This window comes from Notamacropus eugenii, chromosome 2 (assembly GCF_028372415.1).
Source record: "Notamacropus eugenii isolate mMacEug1 chromosome 2, mMacEug1.pri_v2, whole genome shotgun sequence".
NCBI classification, from domain to species: Eukaryota; Metazoa; Chordata; class Mammalia; order Diprotodontia; family Macropodidae; genus Notamacropus; species Notamacropus eugenii.
Window position 1 is genome coordinate 286,669,405 of NC_092873.1, and position 27,028 is coordinate 286,696,432.

Consider the following 27,028-nt stretch of genomic DNA (forward strand, 5'->3'; position numbering starts at 1 on the left):
CTCTGACCTACCCTATCCCCCTTATTTTTCCCCCCTACAATTAACCTTGTCTCTTCTCAAAAGTGTTTATTTCTAGCGACTCCCTTCTCCCATTTGCCCTCCCTTCTAACATTCCCTTTGCTCCACTTGTTGCCTCCTCTCCTACTTTCCTGTGGTGTGATATAAATTTTCATATCAAATTTAGTGAGCATGTTATTCCTTCCTTCAGCCACATGTGGGGAAAGTAGCTTTATTTCCCCCCCCTCCCCTTCTCCCTTATCTCCTCTATTGAATAAGATTTTTCTTATCTCTTTTATGAGTTATAGCCTGCCCCGTTTCATTACTCCCTTACTCACCCCTTAATTTTTATTTTATTTTATTTTATTTTGTGTGTGTATGTGTGTATGTAGATATCATCTCTTCTGATATAACACACCCTGCACTATCTATCTATGTGTATGTGTATGAGTGAGTATGTAAAATCTCTCCAACTACCCATATACTGAGAAAAGATTTCAAGAGTTAAAAATATTTTCTTTCCATGTAGTAACGTAAACAGTTCAGCTTTAGAGAGTCTTTTATGATTTTTCTTTTCTTTTTTTTTCCCCCTGTTTACCTATTCATGCTTCTCTTGATTCTTGTCTTGGGAAGTCAAAATTCTAAATATAGATCTGGTCTTTTCCTCACCATGAAATCTTCAAATTTGTTTCTATCACTGAATGTCCATTTTTTCCCTTGAAGTATTCAGATATGCTGGGTAGGTGATTCTTGGCTTCAATCCCAGTTCCTTTGACTTCTGAAATATCCTACTCCAAGCCCTTCGATCCCGTAATGTTGAAGCTGCCAGATCCTGATTGTATTTCCACACTACTCAAATTGTTTCTTTCTAGCTGCTTGCAGTATTTTCTCCTTGATCTGGGAACTCTGAAATTTGGCTACAATATTCCTAGGAGTTTCTCTGTTCGGGTTTCTTTCAGGGGGTGAGCGATTTTGCCCTCTGATTCTATAACATCAGGGCAATTTTCCTTGATAATTTCATGGAAGATAGTATCTAGGCTCTTTTTTTCATCATGGCTTTCAGGTAGCCCAGTAATTTTTAAATTATTTCTCCTGGATCTATTTTCCACCTCAGCTGTTTTTCCAGTGAGTTCTTTCACATCCATCTTTTATTTTTTTAAATTTTTGGTTTTGTTTACTAACTTCTTGGTTTAACTCATAGTCATTCTTTTCCCTGGACTCAATTCTCTCTTTCAACGAATTATTTTGTTCAGTGAGCTTTTGAACCTTCTCCTCCATTTGGCTAATTCTGCTTTTTAAACCTCCTTCTCCTTGTTGGCTTTTTGGACCTCTTTTTCCAATTGAGTTAGCCTCTTTTTAAAGCTGCTATTTTCCTCAGCATTTTTTTGGTTCTCCTTTAGTAAGCTGCTAACTTGTTTTTTAAGGTCTTCTATTTCTTGAGCCAAGTTTAAGTCCCCTTTGGAGAGAGGGCCCTTGACTTCCTCTGGCAGTATGCAACATTTATTATCTTTAAATTTTTCAAAAGTGCCATCACTTCATTTACTTTAGAATATGAATTACAGGACCTTGCATTGATTTATTTCAAGTACTTTTAAAAATTATCCACCAAATAGGACACTTTCAGGAGGAAATTTTTGTTATAAAACAAATTTGCTAGTATCATTAGAAGCATATCAGTTTTTTCTTTCAGCTTACAAGCCAGTGCTTTTCAGAATAATACAGAAGTGCCCTGTGCTCCGACCCTATTTCATTATACCTCCCAACTCCTCATCTGTAAACTACTGATAATGATATCATCTGCCTTAAAGGGTGCTGGTGACAATAATGAGAAATTAAAGTTTCCAAAATACTTTGCAAACCTCAAAATTCTACGTAAATTTAAAAATTGAAACAAATTATTTTGTAGCTACCAATGTTGCACTTCAGCTGCTCATGTTGTCTTGTACTCAGGCTGCCACCAGCCTATCTTTTTTCCAGTCAAATATGCTTTTAATGATGTCTCATGCATCATAAAAGCTAATTGTAAAATTAGCATTTGAATAATTAGGCAAGTAGATCTTAAACTAGGAAAATGCATTCCACAGTGAGGAAAAAAGAGAGGAAAAGAAAAGAATGATCACCTGGGTGAGTGAGCTTGCTGGGAGGAACCTCAGAGTCCCATCTTATCCAGCCTCTTCATTTTACAGAGGAGGAAACTGGGACCAGAGGGGTTGTGATGTCATCATTATTGTCATCATCACTGTAATTGCTATTACTGTTACTAAATCACAACCTCCTAGGTTCCAGTTTCCTCTTCTACAAATAATACTAATTATTATTATCATCAATATTATTCTAACTAGCATTCATATAGAATTTTAAGGTTTGCAAAACACTTCACATATGTTATCTCATTTAGTCCTCATAACAACCCTCATAACAACAATACCTATAAGGTAAAGCTATTATTATCCCCATTTCACAGAGAAAGAAACTGAGACTGAAAGCATTTGAGTGATTTACCTAGCCTGATACAGCTAATAAGTGTCTGAGGTCATATTTATCAAGTACTCTTAACTGTGCCACAGGTACTAAGCAGCAGAAGTAGAATTTGGACCTAGAATGTTGACTTCAAAATGTGTGTCTCTGTCAGCTTCCACTATCTTGGGTTATTTGTGGCATATTGGACCATATGATCTAGACCTAAGAGCAACCTTAGAAATCCTCCCAGCCTGGAGGCCACAAGTTTCCCACCCCTATAACTAGCCCAAGCCCCTCATCTTACTGATGGGAAGCTTCAGCCCATGGGGTTGTAAAATACTAGCTGAGGCAGTTCTAAGATTTAATAATCATCCTACCTCTACAATGCTTTGAAATCAACTCCCTCCTGACTCCTGACCCAGACAGAACTGGGTGTTTGGATCTTGAGGACCAACCTATGTAAGTTAGAAAGGGCTAGCCACAAGGTGATGACATTTTAGGCAACAACAGTCTACCAGATCAGAGAGGGAAGTCAGTCTGCTTTAGTGAATGAGTACCTATCCCAACAAAATCCCAGTTCCTTTAAGTATCCAATTAAGTAACTGTATAGTTAGCAAAAAGTGATCTCACTGCAATAATATAGGGTTGGTGCTAAAGCCTAATGGGGTACTGATAAATGTAGAACAATCAGCTATTCCCCCCCATCAAAAAAAAAAGTACATTTGACATACTTTTAAATTTAATCTACATTATTAACATTTTCTCCATTACTTTCTTAAGTCTGGACATTCAACAGAACAATAAATCAAGCCCCAATAATAGCATTTGCCAATTTCCAGAGTAGAAATGCATACCCTAAAAATTGAGCAGTTTGCTTCTTGAGTACACACCAAGTATTTACACAAAGAGGTGTTAAAATCACTAACATGCCAGCAAATTATACTTGTAAAACCTCCTTTAACTCTCTTAAATATATATATAGTCAGATTAAAGGAATATTGACTTTTTGTTATGCTTCTGTTTGGGAACATCATAATATTAAACTAGAATTTTTGTCACTTATTTTTTTGAATATCTTTCCACGACCTATTTCAGGTTAGCTAGGACTGACATGTCAATTGCACTAGAACAAAATAGAAATCTTGGTAATGCCATTGAAGGACATTTCTTAGTGTTGTGGTTAAAATTATAATTATATAGTTTCAATTTAGATATTCAGTATTTAATTTTTTTCAGCTCTGTTCCTTGTTTTTCCTAAAATTCCTGTTCCCTAAGTGATACATCTCTTTTACGAAAAAAACCTATGTTAACTGAAAAATATAGAGTTTGGATAACATATAACAATTTTGTTTAAAGGTAAAATTGGACTGGACTCAGCATAAATTTTTGGTAGTACTGGAATTCCTGAAAGCAGTTCCTTAGGTCTGTTTTCTTAAAAGAAAAAAAATCAACTCCTATTATCATCTGTATACCATAACAGATAATAATCTAAAATTTTGTGCTTTAATGAGATTGAGCATGTTGCAGATCTATTGAGTTCCTTTGGAAATAATGACTACATAAATGCCAGTAGTCATTATAATTGTTTAATAGTGGAATTTGAGCATGATGTTAAAAGATTTTTCCAGCAGACTAGTTATTTATTCACCGTTCACCAGACCCACTGCACTCCATGCATTTTTCACATGCCAGGCACCGGAAATGCTCTCCCTCCCTTCTTCCTTCAGCCTCTTGGAGTTCTGAGCCCTCTCAAAGCTCCCTTCAGATGTCCCCTCCTCCTGGAAGCCTTTGCTGATCTCCCCTCTTCAAATTTCCAGTGTATTTATTTTGCATTGACTTATTACTGTACTTGTTTCATCCTGGAAAATTGTAAACTGGGACTGGTTTGTATTTGCCTTTGTTACTCCCCTAGCTGAGTACGATTCCTGGGTACTTAATGCTTGTTAATACTCCCAGGACCTGGATGTTTTCTAAGGGCTCTTCCAGGACTCTATTGCCACATCATCCTGTATTGTCTGACCACAGCAGAAAAGTTTCATAAAGGTAGTCTCTAATTTCATTAAAATCCTTACATTTATTACACACTTACCATTTCACTTGCAAATTTAGAGGCAGTTTGCTATATTGATTGGTTACCCTGGAAACAAACTCAGAAAAAGTATTTGGCAACTGTGATCAGTCACGTCAGTGCTTTCCCTTCTGTGACTCATCAGCTTCCTTTGAATTTCATAAGTCACTTAACCACTTAAAAGAAACAAAGCAACAATAAAAAGATTTATTTTAACACGGCTAAAGGCAAGTGTTTCTAAAACTAATAGAATGATATAGTTCTGGACACCATCTGTCATAACCACTGAACCCATTAGAAAGGATAAAAATTGCTACTGTCCTTATTCAAGCATAATGCCATAGAGCTTTTATTTTACATTATTTCACATTCTTTTTTAATGGGCTAATTTTTATTGACTGCTTATATTAATTACATTACCAGAAAATTGCTTTACTGAATAGATCATTGGTAAGATAAGAATATGAAAAAAATCAATCAACACCCAACAAAGACATTTGAATTTGGTTTTAAAGGATTAGGACCTCAGTTTCCTTACTTTAAAAAGAAGAGCATTGGGTTAGAAAAGCTTGATCTTTCAAGCAGACCAAAACACTTTGCTCCTTTCATCTCCTCCCTGACCCCCTTACCCTCTCCTAGTAGAGTTTTGAATGAGGAGAAACAATTGAAAGCCCATTGGAAGAATTTCTCTACGTCCAGCATAAGTACAAGGGACTATATCAGATGTATGCCTAAGACTTTTTTTTAAAGTTTTTACTGATTTAAATATCAGTAGCTTAAAACATGATCTTGTTCAAGTTCTAAATTGGTGAGTTTAGAATCTGATCTTGTGGTTAGCTTGTGGAATAGTAGGGAAAGTGCTGAATTAAGAGTCAGGAGACCTGGATTCTTCTCTTCAGTACTGATTTATATGTATAGTATAACAGTATAATATACATATTTTACTTTCAAATTCTGCTATAAGGACTAGCACAGAGTCATGGCTGTCCTGGCAAACAGCCTGTCAACACAATGACCACTTCCTCCTTTCTTTTCTCCCCACTGTCCTGGCTATTGAGCCAAACCTGGTATAGGAATTTAAGTTCTGGAATCCAGGGCATCTGTGAAAGTTCCCTGGGGCTTTTTATACCTATATTCCTGTTCTTCTTAACCTTCTTCCTTGTCCCTGTTCTCCATCTCCCAGTATATTGTGCAGCCCTGGCCATACACTTGGATACAGGTTCCACAAAGATACTCTGAGCATGTCATATTACTTTAACGTTGGTGGTGGATATGGGAAAGAATACCAGTCTGAGCACTGGTGAACCAGGAGGGGTATAAAGTAGGAGTATGAGTGTGGCTGCTATTTGTTTTGAATTTTGGCATTGGAAAGAAAGTTGTTTCCAAAGTTTAACCTCATTCAGATTTTCAGTCTTCATAGAATGGTGTTTGGGCTTTGGGTGAGAAATTTCCCACTTAAATAAGGAGATATTATACTACAGTGGGAGCGGAGGGAGTAGATAGAGTGCTGTACTTGGTGTCAGGAGGATCTGGATTTGAATCTTGCCTCAGACACTTTGATAGCACTATGATTCTGGCAAAACAGTTAACTCAGTTTCCCCATCTGTAAAATGAGGGTGATAATATCATTTATCCCATAGGGTTTTTATGAGGGTCAAAATGCAATTTTATACACACAGTGCTTTGCAAATGTTAATGTATAAATTGCATATAAATGTTATATATATTTTTATATGTAAAGTTGTATATAAATATTATTGCATCCAAATAAGAAATTAATGACATTTCTAGCTCATTAAAAATTAAGTCATTAGTAAAGTCTAAGAAAAGCATTAAATTTATCACTAGAATACATGAACTTAGATAGATAGATAGATAGATAGATAGATAGATAGATAGATAGATAGATAGATAGATGGATGGATGGATGGATGGATGGATGGATGGATGGATGGATGGATGGATTAGATGAATTAGATAGATAGAGATATGGATATATATGACTGCTGTTGTGGCAAAATGTAGTGAGGTAAAGCATGTTCAAGCCAGAACCTCAAGAGAGACAGCCTCCTAATGAGAAAGCATTCAGTCACCCATCTTAAGGAATTTTCAGTGGTAATTTTTAGTCTCAGATTATTTCCTTACCATGCTGTATTTAGAACTCAATATTTTCAAGGAACTCAGTGGAAAGCAGTTTGGAAATATTCAAATAAAGTGACTTAAATGTCCATCATCTTTGGCCAGAGACTCCATTACTGAGCTTATACCCCAGAGAGATCACTGGTAAGAAGAAAGTCTTCACGAATACCAAAATATTTGTAACAACACTTTTTCTTGTAGCAAAGACGTGGAAACAAAGTAGATGCCCATTGAATGGAAGAAGGATAAACACACTGTGGTAACTGAATGTAATGAAATGATAGTTGGCTGTAAAAAATGACGTGTGTGATGAAGACGGAGAAACACGGACAGATCCATAGAAACTGAGACTGCATAAAGTAAGCAGAACCACAAAATCAATACGCACAAAAACTACAACAATGTAAAGTGAAAGAGCAGCCACACACAATTCAAAAGTGAATGTGACAGGCTTGTACATATACTTTTTCAAGTTTTTTTTTCTATATATTGATTGGTTATGCTGGCTTTTCCTCTTTTTTTCTTCTTTAAAAATACTATTTATTGTATGGGTTGGCCCTCTAAGAGGCGTGAGGAATATCAGAGAAAACTGATGATGTAAAAAAAAGACATCCATATAAACTTATTTTTAAAGGCTATTTCAGTAATCCAGATGAGAGTTAGTCAAGGCTGAACTGGGTCTAGTGGTTAGTGGAGAGAAGGGGACAGGTACGGGAGAGATTATGAAGGCAGAACTGATAAACTTTGGCACTGGTTAGACATGGGAGGGAAGGACTGAGGGAAGAAAGAAGAGTGGAGAAATGACTCCAAAGTTATAAATCTGCATGACTGAAAGAATGATAGTGTCTGCAATAGAAATAGGAAAATCAGGAAGAGGGTGGGGTTTGAGAAGATGGTTAGAAATTCTGTTTTGAATATGCTGAGTTCCAAATCCCAACAAGATATCCAGGTAAAGATGTCTAACAAGTAGATATAGCCACCATCTTTGTTTATTTCAAAAATCTTGAGCAGAATCAAGTGAACAGTTTTTATACAGTAACAGCAGCATTGTAATGTAATTTTGAAAGCTTTAAGGACTTTTACTAATGCAATGATTAACTATGAGTTTGAGAGGACTGATGATGAATCATGCTGTACTAGTCTGGACCACCATTTCATGAAGCACCCTGGCCGTGCTGACTTTGCTCCTGGCTCTACCCCTCATTCTCTGCACTTTTGTACCTCTTCACCTGCTGTTTTGCCCCCTCACTGCTCTTCCACTTCTCAGCTCCTTTTTATATTCTGTCTTCAATCTCTCTCTCTCTCTCTCTCTCTCTCTCTCTCTCTCTCTCTCTCTCTCTCTCTCTCTCTATCTCTATCTCTCTATCTCTCTATCTCTCTATCTCTTTCTCCCTCCCCCTCCCCCTCCTCTCCTTCCTCTCCCTCCTGACGGAAGTCATGGATAAGAGATACAAAATGAGACAAACATATGTTTCGGGGTATGGCTGATGAGGCCAGTTTTTTTATTTGTTTGTTTCGTTATACATATTTGTTAATAAGGCTTTTGTTGAGGGAGAGAAAATAAATGCTTGTTCATAGAAAAAAAGTTTCTTTGCAAAAGTTTATTAGTCTCTTCATTTTCATCCTCAAATTCTCGTAGGATAACTTTATTTAGTTAGGTCTTTCACCAAGCATTCTTTAAATCTTTTACCCTTTGCTGCTTCTCTCTGCTTTATGATACTGTCCATAATCTTCCATAATACTTTTAAATTTTTACCAACGATTTTACGTTATAAACTGATAATTGACTTTGACTACCAACCTTCTCCATTTGGCATATAAGTTGTGTTTGCTAACTCAGTTTCTTTTTAAAAGACTCTTGGTTTCCTTCTTTTAGCAGTTGATTTATATTAAATTTCTGTAGAATTTATAATAATTTTTGTCAACTTAATTTACAATGTCTAACCCATTTGCATTACCAATAACTTGTTTACATAGGTCAGCATTGAGTTGTTTCCACTGTTCATCATATCTTTTTTTGATCAATCTTCCTTTGCCATTCTTCTGAGATTTGAATTTTTGACAAATCTGCCCATTATGCCTTTACCCAAGTCATTGATAAGAATATTAAACACCAATCTCTGGGGCACTCTACTGGAGACCTTTTCCCAAGTGGTCTTTGAACCATTAATAGTTATTCTTTTGATCAGGTTGTACAAACAGTTCTAAATCTACTTGATTGTATTAGTGTCTAACCCACATCTCACCCATCTTGTCCTTAAGGATAGTATGAGAGCTTCTGTCAAATGCTTTGTTACAATCTAGGTCAACTATTATCCTGATTTTTGCCAGTTTAAACACTCTGTTTCTATCAGAAAAAAGGAAATAAGGTTAATCTCATGAGATGATGGTTCTTGTCACTGCTTCCTTTTTTAAAAATTTATTTATTTATTTATTTTTAGGTTTTGACCTTCATTTCCACAAAATTTTGAGTTCCAATTTTTCTCCCCATCTCTCCCCTCCCCCATCCCATAACACCTTGCACTCTGATTATCCCTTCCCTCACTGTACCCTCCCTTCTATCACACCCCACCCTTCCCTTATCCCCATCTTCTCTCTTTTCTTGTAGGGCAAGATAAATTTCTATACCCCATTACCTGTATTTCTTATTTCCCAGCTATATGCAATAGTAATTTTCAACAATCGTTTCTAATACTTTGAATTCCAACTTCTCTCCCTCCCTCCCTCCCTCCCTCCCTACCCATTCCCACTGAGAAGGCTAGCAATTCAATACAGGCTATATATGTGTTGTTTTGCAAAAGGCTTCCATAATAGTCATGTTGTGTAAGACTAACTATATTGTCCTCCATTCTACCCTGTCCTCTCTTTTTTTTTCTATTCTCTCATTTGATCTTGTCCTTTCCCAATAGTGTTTACTTCTAGTTACTCCCTTCTCCCATTTGCCCTCCCTTCTATCATCTCCCTCACCCTACTTGTCCCCTTCTCCCCTACTTTCCTGTAGTGTAAGACAGATTTTCATACCAAATTTAGTGAACATGTTATTCCCTCCTTAAGCCATATATGAAGAGAATAAGCTTCACTTTTCCCCTTTCACCTCCTCCCTTTTCTACTCCATTGAGCAACATTTTTCTCATATCTTTTTTTTTGTATTTAAATTTATTTACTTAAGTTTTCAACATTCATTTCCACAAAATTTTGGGTTCAAAATTTTCTCCCCATTTCTGCCCTACCCCTACCCCAAAACGCCAAGCATTCTAATTACCCTGATCACCAATCTGCCCTCCCTTCTAACATCCCTCCCTTCCCTTATCCCCATCTTCTCTTTTGTCCTGTAGGACAAGATAAGTTTCTATACCCCATTATCTGTATTTCTTATTTCGTAGTTGTATGCAAGAACATTACTCAACATTTATTCCTAAAACTTAGAGTTCCAACTTCTCTTCCTCCCTCCCTCCCCACCCATCCCCTTTGGGAAGGCAAGCAATTCAATATAGGCCATATCTGTGTAATTTTGCAAATAACTTCCATAATAGTCATGTTGTGTAAGACTCACTATATTTCCCTCCATCCTATCCTGCCCCCCCCATTTCTTCTGTTCTCTCTTTTGATCATGTCCCTACCCAAGACTGTTGACTTATAATTGCTCCCTCCTCCTACTGCCCTCCCTTCCATCATTCCCCCCACCCTGCTTATCCCCTTCTCCCTCACTTTCCTGTATTGTAAGATAGGTTTCCATACCAAAATGAGTGTGCATTTTATTCCTTCCTTTAGTCGAATGTGATGAGAGTAAGCTTCATGTTTTTTTCTCTCACTTCCCCCCTTTTTCCCTCCACTGAAAAGTCTTTTATTTGCCTCTTTTATGTGAGATAATTTGCTCCATTTCGTTTCTCCTTTTCTTCTCCCAATATGTTTCTCTCTCACCCCTTAATTTCATTTTTTTAAGATATGATCCCATCCTATTCAATTCACCCTGTGCTCTATGTGTGTGTGTGTATGTGTGTGTGTGTGTGTGTGTGTGTATGTGTGTGTGTGTAATCCCACCAACTACCCAGATATTGAAAAAAGTTTCAAGGGTTACAAATATTGTCTTTCCATGTAGGAATGTAAACAGTTCAACTTAGTAAGTCCCTTATGATTTCTCTTTCCTGTTTACCTTTTCATGCTTCTCTTGATTCTTGTGTTTGAAAGTCAGATTTTCTTTTCAGCTCTGGCCTTTTCATCAAGAATGCTTGAAAGTCCTCTATTTTATTGAAAGACCATTTTTTTCCCCTGAAGTATTATACTCAGTTTTGCTGGGTAGGTGATTCTTGGGTTTAGTCCTAGTTCCTTTGACTTCTGGAATATCATATTCCATGCCCCTTTGATCCCTTAATGTAGAAGCTGCTAGATCTTGTGTTATCCTGATTGTATTTCCACAATATTTGAATTGTTTCTTTCTAGCTGCTTGCAATATTTTCTCCTTGACCAGTGAACTTTGGAATTTGGCCACAATGTTCCTAGGAGTTTCTTTTTTTGGATCTCTTTCAGAAGGTGATCAGTGGATTCTTTCAGTATTTATTTTGCCCCCTGGTTCTAGAATATCAGAGCAGTTTTCCTTGATAATTTCACTGAAAGATGATGTCTAGGCTCTTTTTTGATCATGGCTTTCAGGTAGTCCCATAATTTTTAAATTGTCTCTTCTGGATCTATTTTACATGTCAGTTGTTTTTCCAATGAGATATTTCATATTATCTTCCATTTTTTCATGGTTTTGTTTTGTGATTTCTTGATTTCTCATAAAGTCATTAGCCTCCATCTGTTCCATTCTAATTTTGAAAGAACTATTTTCTTCAGTGAGCTTTTGAACTTCCTTTTCCATTTGGCTAATTCTGCTTTTTAAAGCATTCTTCTCCTCATTGGCTTTTTGAACCTCTTTTGCCAATTGAATTAGCCTATTTTTCAAGGTGTTATTTTCTTCAGCATTTTTTTGGGTCTCCTTTAGCAAGGTGTTGACCCACTTTTCATGCTTTTCTTGCAACTCTCTCATTTCTCTTCCCAATTTTTCCTCCATCTTTCTTACTTGATTTTCAAAATCCTTTTTGAGCTCTTCCATGGCCTGAGACCACTGAATATTTATTTTGGATATCTGAGATACAGAAGCCTTGACTTTTATGTCTTTCCCTGATAGTAAGCATTGTTCTTCCTTATCAGAAAGGATGGGAGAAGATATCTGTTCACCAAGAAAGTAACCTTCTATAGTCTTATTTTTTCCCCTTTTTTGGGCATTTTCCCACCCAGTTCCTTGATTTTTGGGTCCTTTGTCAAGAGTAGGGTATACTCTGGGGATCTGTAAGATCTCAGTTCCTCCAAGGTGGCCCAATCAAGCATGTACACTGATCTGGGAGTAGGGAGAGATTTTTGTGCCCAGAATCTTAGCAGAGTTTCCTCTCCACAGCCATCTGGCTTCCAGTTCCACCGCCATTCAGTGTGAGATAAAGATCAGCTCCTTCAGGGTCTCTACACAGGGCTGAGATACTAATCAGCTCCTCAGTGCCCCCAGGGTTTTTACGATCCAACAATGGATGAAGGCTGCTGTGGTAACTACTGCTGCCTGCCTGATGTGGCCTCTGTGGCCACTGCCTGAGGCCAGAGCTTTGGGAAGGCCTTTCCCCTTTCCTGGCTAGCTGAAAAAACCCTGTCACTGACCTTTGGCCCCTGTGGGTTGAGGGATCTGCGAACTGCTGCTGCTGCTGTGACTAAAGATTCTTCCCCCGAGGGCTGTTTGCGAGCCCAGCGGCCAAGGCTTGGCTGGGTTCTGCTCCACGTCTGGTGCAACAGACGTTTTCTGTGGGCCTTTCATGTCATCCTGGGCTGGAAATCTCCTCCACTCTGTTGTTCTCCACTTCTGCTGCTCCAAAATTTGTTGAGAGTCTCTCTTTACAGGTATTTTATGGGCTGTGTGGGGAGACCCTGTATATGTGTGTCTTTCTACTCCACCCTCTTGGCTCCACCCACCCATCTCTTTTATGAGTGATAGCCTGCCCCATTCCATTTCTCCCTTTCTCCTCCCAATATTTTCCTCTCTCATCCCTTAATTTAATTTAATTTAATTTTTTGGATATCATCTCTTCTGATTCAACTCAACCTGTACTGTCTGTCTCTCTTTGTATGTGTATGTGTAATCCTTCCACCTACCCAAATACTGAGAAAAATCTCAAGAGTTACAAATATTATCTTTCCATGTAGGAATGTAAACAGTTCAGCTTTAGAAAGTCCTTTATGATTTCTCTTTCCTGTTTACCTTTTCATGCTTCTCTTGATTCTTATGTTTGAAAGACAAATTTTCTATTCAGGTCTGGTCTTTTCATTATGAATGCTTGAAAGTCCTCTATATCATTGAATACCCATTTATTCCTTTGAAGTATTAGTTTTGCTGGGTAGGTGATTCATGGTTTTATTCCTATTCCCTTGACTTCTGAAATATCTTATTCCAAGCCCTTTGATCCCTTAATATAGAAGCTGCCAGATCCTGGGTTATGCTGATTGTATTTCCACAATACTCGAATTATTTCTTTCTAGCTGCTTGCAATATTTTCTCCTTGACCTGGGAACTCTGAAATTTGGCCACAGTATTCCTAGGAGTTTCTCTTTTTAGGTCTCTTTCAGGAGGTGATTGGTAGATTCTTTCAATATTTATTTTGCCCTCTGGTTCTAGAATATCAGGGCAGTTTTCCTTGATAGTTTCCTGAAAGATAATGTCTAGACTCTTTTTTTGATCATGGCTTTCAGTTAGTCCCATAATTTTTAAATTGTCTCTTCTGGATCTATTTTCCAGGTCAGTTTTTTCAATGAGATGTTTCACATTATCTTCTCTTTTTTCAGTCTTTTGGTTTTGTTTTATAACTTCTTGGTTTATCTCATAATCATTATGAGATGATTCCACTCTCTCTTTTAAAGAACCATTTTGTTCAGTGATCTTTTGAATATCCTTTTCCATTTGACTCATTCTGCTTTTTAAAGCCTCCTTCTCTTCATTGGCTTTTTGGACCTCCTTTTCCAATTGAGTTAGCCTATTTTTAAAGATGTTATTTTCCTCAGCTTTTTTTTTGGTTCTCCTTTAGCAAGCTGCTGACTCGCTTTTCAAGCTCTTCTATGGCCTGGGTCCATTTCATGCTCATTTTGGAGGTACTGAAGGCAGAGGCCTTGACTTCCTCTGACAGTATTCCTTGTTCTTCCTCATTCAAAAGGATGGAAGGAGACACCTGTTCACCAAGAAAGTAACCTTCTATGGTCTCATTTTTTTCCTCTTTTTTGAGCATTTTCCCAGCCAGTAACTTGACTTCTGAATCCTTTGTCAAGAGGAGAGTCCTAGTGTTCCTCCCCCTAGTACTGTAATCAAGGTTGAGATTCAGATCAGCTGCTCACTTACCCCAGGGGCTTTGGGTGGGGTCGGGTCCCAGAGCTACTGAGAGCTGAGGTTCACATAAACTGCTCAGTTGCCCCAGAGGCTTCAAGCAGAGCTGCCTGGACAATGGACCCAGGCTGCTTCCGTGGCTACTGTAGCCACTTGCTGCTACTGCAGCCTCTGCCACTGCCTGGGGCCAGTGCTGGGGGGGCCCTGTTCCCCTCTCTCCCAGCTGGGAAAGCCCTCCCACACTGACCTTTGGAACTTTCTTTGTGGCTTGTGGGTTAAGGGATCTGGGACCCTCCCTGCTGGGAATTCTGCCCAGGAGGTCTGTTCAGGTCCTGTTCCTCCCAGTGCTGCGTGGCCAGGGCTGGGCTGCACTATGCTCAGCATCCCGTGAGATAGACCTTCCCTGACAGCCTTCCAGGTTATCTTTGGCTGGAAACCTCCTTCACTCTGTTTTTCTGTGGCTTCTGCTGCTCTAGACTTTGTTGAGAGTCATTTTTTACAGGTATTTTGTGGTTTGTTGGGGAAGTGCTAGAGTATATGTGTCTTTCTACTCTGCCATCTTGGCTCTGCCCCCTTCATAAAATTTAACTATCTGTTCTTGCAGAGATAACATTTTGGCTAGCACCTGTTCCTGCAATAGCCAGTACACTTTAGAATGATATGGCAAATCTGTACCGAATACCTCATTGTTCAACTTTAGTATGCTGTGAAACAGATGATGCTACGTTAGATTTGCACAAATATAGTTAACAGTATTTATAACTTGTTGCAAAGTGCCATTTAAAATAGTAGCTTTAACACAGAGATTCTGCTAACGCCAGATATAGTGAAAAGAAATGATAGCATGTGGATCTGTTAATCCTTTTTTCATTTGTGCAATAATGTCTTCTTGTCATAGAAAGTGCACCATCTTTACATCCACTCGCTAAGGTTACCAATTTCAGTCCAACTTCACAACATTTATCCTGAAAGTTGTTGAAGATAATCTGTACCCCATGTTCTGTTACTAGAGTGCCCAAAGGGAGTAATTTTTCATAGCAAAGAAAATCTTCCATTATGACCTGAATGAAGTATAAAACCTGTACTGAGTCAGTAGTATCAGTTCATTCATCCAAAGTGATTGAATAATATATATTTTCCTTTTGAAGTATTACATGAAGTTGTTCTCTTAAGTTGAAGGCTAATTCATGAAGCCAGTCATTTATGGTTCTCCTTGAAAGACGCAGATGTTTGTACATTGAAACGTTATCGGGGTCTAAGCATCCTACAGCTTCAACAATGCATGTTTTCACAGTTTCTACATCATTGAATGGCTCCCCTTTTCCCCCTGAGCATATTATCTACATTTTAAATTGCTTCAGTGACATTATTTCCAGGTCTTATTGCTGCTAGAAATAATTGGCTTTGCTTTTGCTTTTCTTCTTTTAATTTCACGCCTCTCCCCCTAATTTAAAATATTTGTGGTCCTCATGAATGTTAGAATGCTGATGAGCACTGAATTTCTTTAACGTTGATATTGCAATTTCCATTCTTCGTTAAAAATCTGTTTTCTTCCTTCAGCATTGTCTTGGTCTTCTTTGACATGATGGGCTCTTAAGCAGACGGAATTAAAAAATATTGCTGAGCTGCACAACAATTTACAATTTCCACTTCAAACAGAAACACATTGCACTGTTATCAAAAGCTGATAACAGACTGGCATACTCAACCCCTATAAACTCTCACCAACCAGCCTTGTGCAGTGGTGACACCAGTCAGGCAGGGAAAGTTAGAACTAAACAGTGAGTACAGCAGCCATCAATTTAGCCCTTATGGCTTCCTAATGTTCTAATTGTGTCAGTCAATCTGGGAGGATTAGTTCATTGAAACTTACTTTATTCTTTGGTATTTTAAATATGTTTATAAAATAAAAATATAAAAGACAAAAAAATGTATTAGTAAAAGTAAAAGGATTTGTTCTGTAAAATTTGAATTCAGTCAAAAGGCCATATTTAAGGACCTAGAAGGCCACATGTGCTCTTAAGTCCTAAGGTTCCTCATCCTTTACCTAACCTCTCCCTCAGCCCCCAGTCACATCTCTAAGACTATTAGTTATAGATGAAAGGCAGCATGGCATAGTACCCGGTGTTAGGGAAACTTCAGTTCAAATACCACATAGTTGAGCAGCCTTGTATTAGGGGAGGCCTAATGCTGGTACCCTGGTCTGGTTCGGTATTGGGGTAAAATCAGATGCTTATAGGTCCAGTTTACAAAAGGATTTTGTTTTGTCTTGTTTTTTGTTTAGCTATGGTACAGAGAAGATCTGAGGAATGATAAAGTAGTACTTCGCTTCAGCTGTGGTAGATGTATCCTCCCTCATTCCTTATAGAAACACATCTGGTCAACAGAGCAGGGTATGATGATTCACATGATCTCAGGCATCCACCAGATTTGAAAGGCTCAGGCTCCACTTATATGATACTTCTGTATGCCCTTAATGACCAGCTGTATCACGGGAAGGATTCTTAAACTACCATATGCTATTGAGCCCTACTAAACTTTGAGAAGCAAACCTGACTGAATATACTAGCAAATTGTGCCTTCTGCCATATTTCAAGCAGAATTCTAAAAGTTCTCTAGCTACCTCAGTAGGACCACTCACATCTAAGGTGGTTTTATGGAGCTACACTTCATAAAACGATCACAGGGTTTCTAGGGGGATGGGAGTAGGGGGTGAGAAGGGAAGGGAATATTGCTAAATTTATTTCTATAAATCATGGTGTAGCTATATATGAGGTAATTATGCATACACTTTGGGGTATTTAGTTGTATACCTTCGTTTTTCAGTTTACTTTGGTAAAATTATTTCAAAGGAAACAAATTTTCTAAGCAGATTTTTAGAACAAGAACATCAATTTGTATTTTTCTCTTTCTGTTACTTTCTAAAAATCCTAGTTCCCAATTCAGTATCACTTATCAGACTAAAGTACAAGAGTATAATTTTTTTAAACACATGTCTATTATAGTAATTAACTGGTTCCATTGTCTTCCCCCCACCCAGGGAGGTGGTGCAAGCAAACTGTGTTCACTGGAGAAAGAAGTTCTCATTTATGTGCAAAATGAGCGCAAGTGCTGCTACGGGTATTCTGGATCCTTGCATCTACAGGGTCTCTGTGAGGAAGGTAAAAATAGCACACAATTTATTCCTTTTACAAACCATAATTATTTCCATAGTAATTTTCTTTGTGTAATTATTGCTATGCCTTTTCTCTTTTGTTGTACCTGTGTCACGTAATTGAGCTTCCCATGATTGTAATTATAATTTGCTACAGAAATGCAGTAAATCTGAAGAAAATTTTAAAGTCTGAAATGTAAATACAAGACAGGAAGCCTGTCTTATTAGCATTGTATATCTTACTATTAATAATACTGCATAATCATATTGGAGGTTAAACAAAGGATAAACCTGAAAATGTACATAAAGAATATATGAATATATTTATACAAGTATATGATACTATAATAGTACCTTTAGAAGAAAGCAAAATTAATTTAAAGAGACCTTAAATAAGCTTGGATACTCTACTCTTTTATGCTAGATCAAAAGAGATGCATTTTAACCTTCTTACTGACTCTCTCTGTGGAATGAAGTAGGCAGCTTTAATTTTCTTTCACCCACATAGCTGAATTTACTTTATTAAAATAAGGATAACTGGAAGGTCAGAAGATTTGTATTCAGATCCTGCTGCTTCTGCTTATTAGCTATGTAACCTTGGCACGCCATTTAAGATTCAATTACCTCATCTGTAAAATTAGGGTAATAATTCCTATCACTAAATTAATTCATGGTTTGTTGAGAGGATCAAATGAGATAATGTATGTGAAAGCATTTTGTAAATTTTAAGTTATATAATTTTGGATAACTATATTTTGGTATTAGGTCAAAAGTATAATTTCAGCTAGTAAGTTTGAGTTTGTATAAACCTGTTACTGATATCAAAATTAAAATAATCTCTCCTTCCTGAAATAGAAATGAATGAGTCATTATTTATTTAACTGTTGTTTAAGCATTTTAAAAAATAGAATACTAATCAAACTTTTAAAGAGGTGCCAGACATGGAATTATCAAAAAACACACACACAAAACAAAAATATATAAATAGTAAACTATCATTGAAGTATAAGCAGAAGATGAATTTTGCATTTTAGTCACTGTGTTGGTAGGCTTTGTTGTTCATTCTTAAAAGGAAAGTCATTTGAGAGAGATATCCTCTCTACCATATTGCACTGTTTACATATTATTCTTTGTGTTAAAAATAACAGTGCAATGTGTTGTGAGGTGTAGGGCAGGAGCAGAAAGGAAGTCGCAATGTGTTTTCCTGTGAAACAAGATTTACTGTACGTATGTACAGAGGTGAATACTTCTAAATAACCTAAATCATGAATGATCCAAGTTGTTACCAAAGTTTGGGTTTGTACTCCCTACCTTCTGTTGTGTTCATTATTTCATTTAGTTTATTTGCTTCAAATTTTGTTCAAGAAACATTTGTTAAAGATCACAACTTATAACTTTGCTCTGCTATTTTGATGTCTGGCATTTACATTACTATAAATTCTCTTATAAATTACATTTTTTTAATGTGCTTAAAAAATTACCTTAATTTGAAGAGGGCCCATCAAGCCCTTTCCAACTGCCTATCTTCAAATGGTTATATTTCCAAGTAGGCTGTAAAATGTACATATAGTAAAACCTCAACTGACAGAAATAGCCAAGGAGTAGGAGTTTTTAGTTAATGACTAATCAGCAATGATGACTTATTAGCATTGTACATTTTTTGTGGTAACCTTTGTCACTGAAAACTTTTAAAAAAATTATTAGCACTTTTTTGTTTGTTTTAGGTAGAATATAATGAACATAGTTTTTTTCTTTCTTTCATGTTATTGCAAGAGTCCAGAACATTCCCATTAAGCCTTCTTGTTTGATTGACTCCTTACTATCAGGTTTTCCATGTTATTTTTATCTTTCTCGTACAAGTTGAATCCTAGGGAAATTCTGTTTAACTCAGGTTAGCATATCTCAAAGGGATATATACATATTGTTAATGTGATTATTTTCTTCTTTCCCCACCAAAAAAGACCCTGTTACATATGACATTTCTACTCTCAGACATTTTGTTTGCAATTAAAGCCTCTTATGGTATTTTGCCATTTTATTATGAAAGATGAATGCATATAATAGTGATTTCTTTGATATATAATATTTTAAGGCTTTGGTAAATAATTACTTTATGATTGTATTTTGTGTCTTTGGCAGGAATTAAAAGGAGGAAAGGCTTATGCGAAGGTAAATAGATATATTTTTCTAAAGTAATATTTTTTAAAAATTGTTTATTCCTTATTGCTATTTGTAGGCCTAAAATTTGAGCAATTCAAGATGCAATTTATCTCAACTACATGTGCCACTTCCTGATTAAAGACTCAACTATAAGACAATTAAATGTCCCAACATCATAAACAAAGAACAGCACAAATAAATTAGAGAGAGTACCATAATATAGAAAAAAGTGGCTAAAACCTAATGACTTTCTTGAGGGTATGTGGATCTCTTTATGGATACTTGGTGCTTGAGCTTTGAGGTGAAATGTGTGCACTTTTCCCTTTGTAAGTCCTATTATCTTGAAACTCCAGCTCTTGGAAACTGGCTAGTTCTGGTGGATGTGATACAAACTGATTCAGTCCTGTATTAGCATGCCTTCAATGGATACATACATTCTTGCAATCTCCAGTGAGTCCGTGGGCTGTGAGAATGACTATGTGATGATCATGCACGTAACTCCCTCAGATCTCAAACATTTTTGGACCCCTGCACTGGACCCCAGAAGCTCAATGGATTTAGCATTTGATATTCTTCGTTGTGTGAAATTGCTATGTCATGTGATACAAAGATAGGTAGTTAATACCTATAACTTAATGTATGAAGCCAAAGGAAACTTTATCACCCCCTCACTTTACTCTTCTTTCTCTCTCCTCCCTTTCTCAGGCAGTCATTGAGAAAGAGCTGTTGGTCCTCATTGCTTCCATTTCCCCTGCTCTCACTCATTTCTCAACTCTTTGTAGTCTAGTTTCCAACCTCTCCACTCTACTGAAACACCTTTCACCAGAGGTCACAATGGTTTCTCAGTTGCAAACTTAGTGGACTTCTCTCAGTCTTCATCCTTTTTGACCTCCCTGTAACACTGAATGTTTTTGAGCACATGCTTTCTCTTTTCTGGGTTTTTCTGACACTGCTTCTCTTCTTTTTCTTCCCACCTATCTGAGCATTCCTTTTCAGTCTTATGTGCTAGAATATTTTCATATCATTCCAACACTGTCCTCCCCTTTCCCCCAACTATGGGTATGCCTCAGTATTCTGTCCGTGGTCCTCTTCTGTTCCCCCTCTCCCCTGTTTTGTGACCTTATCAGCTCCCATTGGTTTAATCATCATCTTAAGGCAGATGACTATTGGACCTATATATCAAGCCCTTGTCTCCCTTCCTGAGTTTTACTCCCACATCACCAAGTGGCTACTAGATATTTTGAACTGGATATCCCACAGTCATCTCAAGCTCTCACATGAAATAGTAATACTATCTGAAACAATTCCTTTTCTCTTCTGAATTTCCCTTTTACTTTTGAGAGTACCACCATCTTTCCAGGTTCACAACCTATTTTCTCCTTGATTCCTCAGTGCCCCTCACCCTATCCATCTTTTATCCCATCTATCCCTTTTTTCATTCAGCCTTCACCCTTGTTCAGACCTTTATCACCTTTCATCTGGAGCTTTTCAGTAGTCTCCTAACAGGTCTCTCTATATTCCAATCCATCTTCCAGACAGCTGCCAAAGTGATTTTCTTAAAATGCAAATTTGACCATATCCCTCTCCTACTTAATAAACTCCAGATGCTCCCTATTTTTTCTAGAGGATCAATTACGAACTCCTCTGTTTGACATTTAGAACCCTTCAAGCCTTCTTTTCCAACCTTATTACATATTATATATTACTCCCTTTCCCTTTTATAATCTAGCAAAACTGGCCTTTTCATTGTTCCTTGTACATGAGATTTTACCTCCTTTCTCCGTGCCTGTGCATTGACTGTCCCTCCAACTTAGAGTGCACTCTATTCTTTCCTCAATCTCTGTTCTTTCAAGATACAGCTACATAATGCCTCGCAAAATCACCTGTTATGGTTTTTGTGCATTTATATATGTTGTCAACTCCTTGTGATAGACTTTGTCATCATGTCCCTAGTGCCAGCATAGTGTCTGGAACGTAGTAGGATTTAAATAAATGGTTAGTGATTAATTGAATACTGGGCTTGGCTTGACCCTCCATGTAGCCTAAAAACTTATTTTGTCCTTTGCTGAACCAGTTTTGCACCACCAAGAGGCCACTAAACCACACATCACCTTGTAAATAGAATCTTATTACTTTTTAAAAATTGCTCAGGTTTCTTTTATATGTTAATTCTGGTGATAATTTATATTAATAATAGATGTTAATTTGTATTCTTAGTTTTTCCTGAACATTCTTGTTATGGTAACAGGTTTTAATTTTTTTGAAGATACAATATTTTTACTTTAAGAATTTAACTTTTATTTCCTTTGACATGGAGAGTGGACTTGTGTTTATCCCTAAGGCAGTAAAAAGATGGGGCCAAGGTGCAACAGGAGCTAGAGGGAGGATGCAGGAATGAGCCATAACAGCAGAGAGAAATGTTTTCTGGGGCAGATAATAATAACAGAGGGAGGAATACAACTTGAGCAACAGAATGAGAGACAGCAAAGCTGGAGTGAGTTTGTAGCTGACAGCAGAGGCTGGGTATGAGGCCAGGCCAGTCTATCAGGGACTTAGTAGAAGGAGCAGGATGCTTTCAACTACTATAAACTGAAAGGGGACTGGAGGGGTAGTCAAGTACAGTTGGTGGCAATAGAGAATTTGTACCAGGTAAAGCATTTAGACCACTTGATTCCTGAGTGGAGGGTGAAAGCTGTTCCATGTCAAGTCATTTGGCACCAAGAAGAAGTAGTGGTGAACTGTGAGGTAGAGATGAACTGGAATCAGGAAAGATGGGAAAGAATCGCAATTTTTGTCTGTCTGGAAACAAGGAGCTTTCTGGACTAGAAGGTAAGATAATAGAATGGTAAGAACAAACAGCCAGAGATGGTCAAGAGACCTGAGGTCTAGCCCTGGCTTTATCACTCACTAGTTGTATGGAATAGGAGTAGCAACTAGACCTGTGAATTCATTGGTACAGGGAAATCCCAAGTGAGGAAACTCCCTCTACCTTCTTTGTCTGTTAGAGTCTTAGAGAGTTACTTAGAGCACTGAAATGTTGTGACTTTCCCTATGTTACAGAGCCAGGATGAGTGAGAGGTGGAATAGAGGCCCTCCTGGCTTTGAGGACAGCTCTTCATCTATTCTGCCATGACACCTCTTATCCTGTGACCTTGAGCAAATCACTTCTCTGCTGTGTGCCTCAGTAACTTCATCTTAAAATTAAGATGTGAATACTTGCTTTGATTACCTCACAGAGTAGATGTGAGGATCAAATGAGAGTATTTTGTGGAGTAAATTTAAATTTATAATTTAAAACATCATAAAGTGCTTTCTATACAAGGGTAACATCTGTCACAAACAAATTTTTTTCATTAGCAAAATATTAGAGAAAATGAATAGACTGGTACTTTTAAATATTCTACTAATATTTTCCCTTTTTCTTCATAGCTGGGCTTTGCAGATCTAAACCTAGCAGAGTTTGCTGGATCAGGAAGTACCACTCGTCGCTGTTTACTAGAAGGTTATGATACCAAAAATACAAGACAGGATAATTCTATTCTTAAAGTAAGTAAAATATTCTTAAAGTAAGCAAATTTCATTTGTGTATATGTATATACACAGATGTTAAATAGAGATGGATGCAATTTTCTCCTTTTTCAAGTAATAGCCAACATTGAGGTGAAAAGAATCTAGTCACTGGGCCTCATCAATCAAGATACAGTTTGACTTCCACAATGCCACACTATCTCCTTGAGGGCTCTAGGAGTGGGACACAGCCCAACAAGGGCCTCCAAAACCAAAATGAAATCAAGAGAATCTAGTCAAAACCTTGGAAGCATTTACCAGTTGGAAAAGCCTGGCCTAAGTCACTGAGGTAGACAAACGCAGACCGTGTTCACATTAGGGAACCCTGATGTGCCTCATTTGGTGCCCTAGCCATATGGAAAGAGATCATTGCCTCTTAAAAGGTCATTTCCAGGAATAGTGGAGAAATCATCATTGGGCATTCCAAAGTGCCTACAAGCACCTGAAAAGTAATTCCTTAGAGTCTGTGGTAGACATATAAATGCATAATAGAGGTGATCTATGTTGACCCCTCCTTATGGGGTCCATGTGCAGGGATGAACCATGATAGCAAAGAGAAATTCTATCTGGAGCAAATAATGATGGCGAGAGGGAGCAGTACAACCTGGGCAACCAAATGAGAGGAAGCAAAGCTACAGTGGATTTCTGGTTGGCAGCAGAAGCTGGTTGTGAGACTAGTCCATCAGGGCCTTGGTAGAAGGAACAGGATACTTTCAGCTACTGTAAACTGAAAGAGGACTGGAAAGGTAATAAGGTGGCTATTGTAGTAACATGGAAATCACCTTTTTGCCCTTCTACTGTTGACAAGTACTTCTGGGAGCCTGCTACTCATATAGTCCATTAAAATTTTGCCAAGCAACCAAAGACCTATCCAAACAAAATAATTGAGGAGGCAGAGAGGACCTCAGTTAAACTATCTCCAATTGATCCTTCTCGCGTAAGCATTCATTGGGTAAAAATTGTACCCCTGAAATCTCAGGGGTATTTGTTTGCCTAGTGCCTCCATGTTAAAAAGGAGCTTAGAGATTGACCTTGTGACAATTTCTGCCTTTTCTCAGAAATCCAGAAAGGTCAAATGTTCTTTAGCTAGAAAGCATCAAGAGAATGTCTCTGTAAAGAGACCAACTATCTCTCATAATTTAGGAAGCCTCTGTACTTGCACACTTAAGTGAAGGAACAAGCAGGGCAAAAGAGAATATTCTTCTTTTAAATAAATAGTCATACTTTGTGAAAATGGAGTGCATGTGACTGGGAGCTGAACAAATAAGATTAGTGATTCAATAAAACACAAGAGAACTAATAGGAGAGTTTATCTCTATAGGAACTATCTCCAGGCGGGGAACCTGCCACCTCAAGGCCACATGTGGACTTCTAGGTATTTTTTTCTACACTGAGTCCAAGTTTTACAGAACAAATCCATTTATTCTGTGAAGTTTGGATTCGGTCAAAGGGCCACACTTGAGGATCTAGAAAGCCATATTCATTTTGGCCAAAGTAGCTTCAATTTTGATTCAGATTGAAAAGGAGGAAATGTCCGGAGTAATATTTGAAGGAGAAATGTTGTGAGACAAAGAATCATAGAAATCCAGCCTCCTGCCCAATGCACAAATCGCCTCCACAGTATCCCTGAGATGATCAGCCTAGCTTTGCGGTACAGACTTAGGATTTTGACAGTATGAGGAACTTCTGGTATGGAAATTCCCTTTATGTGGGTTGGCAATTCATCTGTAACCATCTTAAGGAATTGCCTACGTCACAGAAAAGTTAATTAACTTTGTCCATGATCACAACTAGTATATTAGAGGCAATACTTGAACCCAGCACTTCCTGACCTTGAATCTAGTGCTTTGTCTATTTGTTGCCTTTTATTTAATTTTTTAATAGTTATAATCATTCTTTTTAAAATGTGACTCATTGTAACTTCTCTTTAGCTCTTTAAAAGGTAGAACTAGGAACATGTAAAATAGATTTACTATTTATTACCTAACAGGTACTCAGATACTTACAAAGTCATTATCATGTCTCTCTTAAATCTTCTCTTTTCTAGGCTCAATTTCTTCAACCATTTCTTATATGGCAGGATTAACAATTTTCTTTTTAGGACTCTTGTTATATACATTTCATTATGTTTCCTTGTTAAAATATGGCACCCAGAACTGAACACAATATTTGTCAGAGTAAAGTTACCTATTACCTCCCTGTGTCTATATAACTTCTATTAAATGTAGTCTCCTCTAAGTTTCTGTTAGATTTTTTTGAAAGCCATGTCATAAGGTTAACTGATTAAAATTTGTAGTCAACTAAAGTATCCAGGTCTTTTTCATGTGACTTGTTGTCTCCCTCATTTTTCCCAAGTGTAAAACTTGAAATTTTGTAGAGATAAATGTAATCTTGCTGGTTTCAGCCTCGTCTATCCCACAAAAATTTTTTAAATCCTTATTCTGCCATCCAGTATATTACTTGTTCCTTCTAGTTTTGTCATCTAAACATTTTATACATTTGCCTTCTGTATCTTCACCTAAGTCTCTGATAAACATGTCAAATAGTCCTTTAGTGTGATTAGAAACTTTCCTTGGGTTGATCTCTATCTACTAACCAACAGTCTTTGGGTTTGATCATCCATCCAACTAACAAATCAACCAACATCATCTAGTCTGCATTTCTCCATCTTATCTGCAAGAATGCTGAGACTGTCTAAGGCCCTATTGAAATCTCATTATAACAGGTCTTTGGCCTTCCCTTCCCATGTGTGGTCTACTAAGAAAAGATTTAAACTTGAAAGGAGGGATTGGTCCTAAAGACATAAATGAAGAAAGGAAGCTGTAGAATAAAGGAGGAAGACAAATGGAAATACTGTAACTTTATTCAGATTCAGGTTCTTGTAGCTGTCTAATTCTAAAGATGTGAAAATGTATATAATCCTTCTAACTACATCACATCTTACATAAGAGATAATGGATTCCATAGGAGAAATGGTGACAGTGAAAGGTAGAAGGATGATCCTTTATAATGTACATTTTTGTACACCTAAGATTGTTTTTTTTAACCTGTGGTTACAGAAAAGTGCAGAACAAACAATTAGGAACTTAGATTATGACTTATTTCTGTCTTGACTTTTATATTGATGCTAGATTAGCTTCTCAGTCCATATTTCTTAAATGGGAAGAATTTTTCTTGCTTATGGTATTGCACATATTATTGTATGACATAAAATATTGTAAGATTATTGAAAAAAGAATAAAGACCAGGATTTCTGTACCTCAGACTTAACGTATGAGAAACAACATTAAAGAAACATTAAATAAGGACAGTCTTTTTGCCTTTCATTGTATTCTGAACACTTAAAACAATGCTTAGAAGAGAATAAGTGCTTAATAAATGCTTGTTAACTGACTAACAAAATACCTGTACTTTCAAAAAAATTAAAGCTTAAGGCAAACTAAGGAGCAAAAAGCCTACACAAAGTACACAAGGAAAGGCAAAAGCTTCTTGGATGAGGGAGATCTTGAATGTAGACTTAATAACATCAAATAAAATAATAATTTTCTTGAAAAAATTAGAATCTATTTAATATCTAAAACTGTCACCATTTTTGTTTCTGTTTATAAAACTGTAAATTCCTCCCTTGAAAAAAAAAGACAAAGACAACATATTTGTAAAAATATCCACATGTTGAAATAGATGACCCAAATGGCCTCTGGGGGCTTTGAATGAATGTGGATTCTTAGAAGCTATAGCATTATAAACCATTTTAGTATCCTCAAGTTGCTGTTAATGGTTCTAACCATTAACCAATGCTGTTAAATGGGTTCAGAATTAAGTTGTAGATATTTGTAGAGGCTATTATCGTTCAGTGATTCCTTTTGATAAGTGATAGTGTTGTACAAAAAGAATACTACATCTGGAGTTGGGAGAGATCTCATTTCAGATCTTGCCTCCAACATTTATATGTGACAATGAGCAAATTAGATAACCTCTCAGAGTTTCCATTTCCTCATCTGTAATCAATGAAGGGAGAAAATGGATGTAACACGCTTTGCAAATCTTAAAGCTATGTATAAATTTCAGCTATAATGATGATGGTGGTGGT

General features: G+C 37.1%; 1 protein-coding gene across 1 annotated transcript in view; it reads left to right on the forward strand.

Annotated features, from left to right (window-relative positions):
• The window catches only part of EEIG2 (EEIG family member 2), an 85,351-nt gene that overhangs the window by 23,231 nt on the left and 35,092 nt on the right, over positions 1–27,028 (forward strand). The window contains exons 2-4 of the mRNA XM_072644195.1: positions 17,098–17,218; positions 19,351–19,380; positions 22,801–22,917. Of these exons, the coding sequence (XP_072500296.1) occupies positions 17,098–17,218; positions 19,351–19,380; positions 22,801–22,917 (268 nt within the window). The remainder of the gene's footprint in view (positions 1–17,097; positions 17,219–19,350; positions 19,381–22,800; positions 22,918–27,028) is intronic.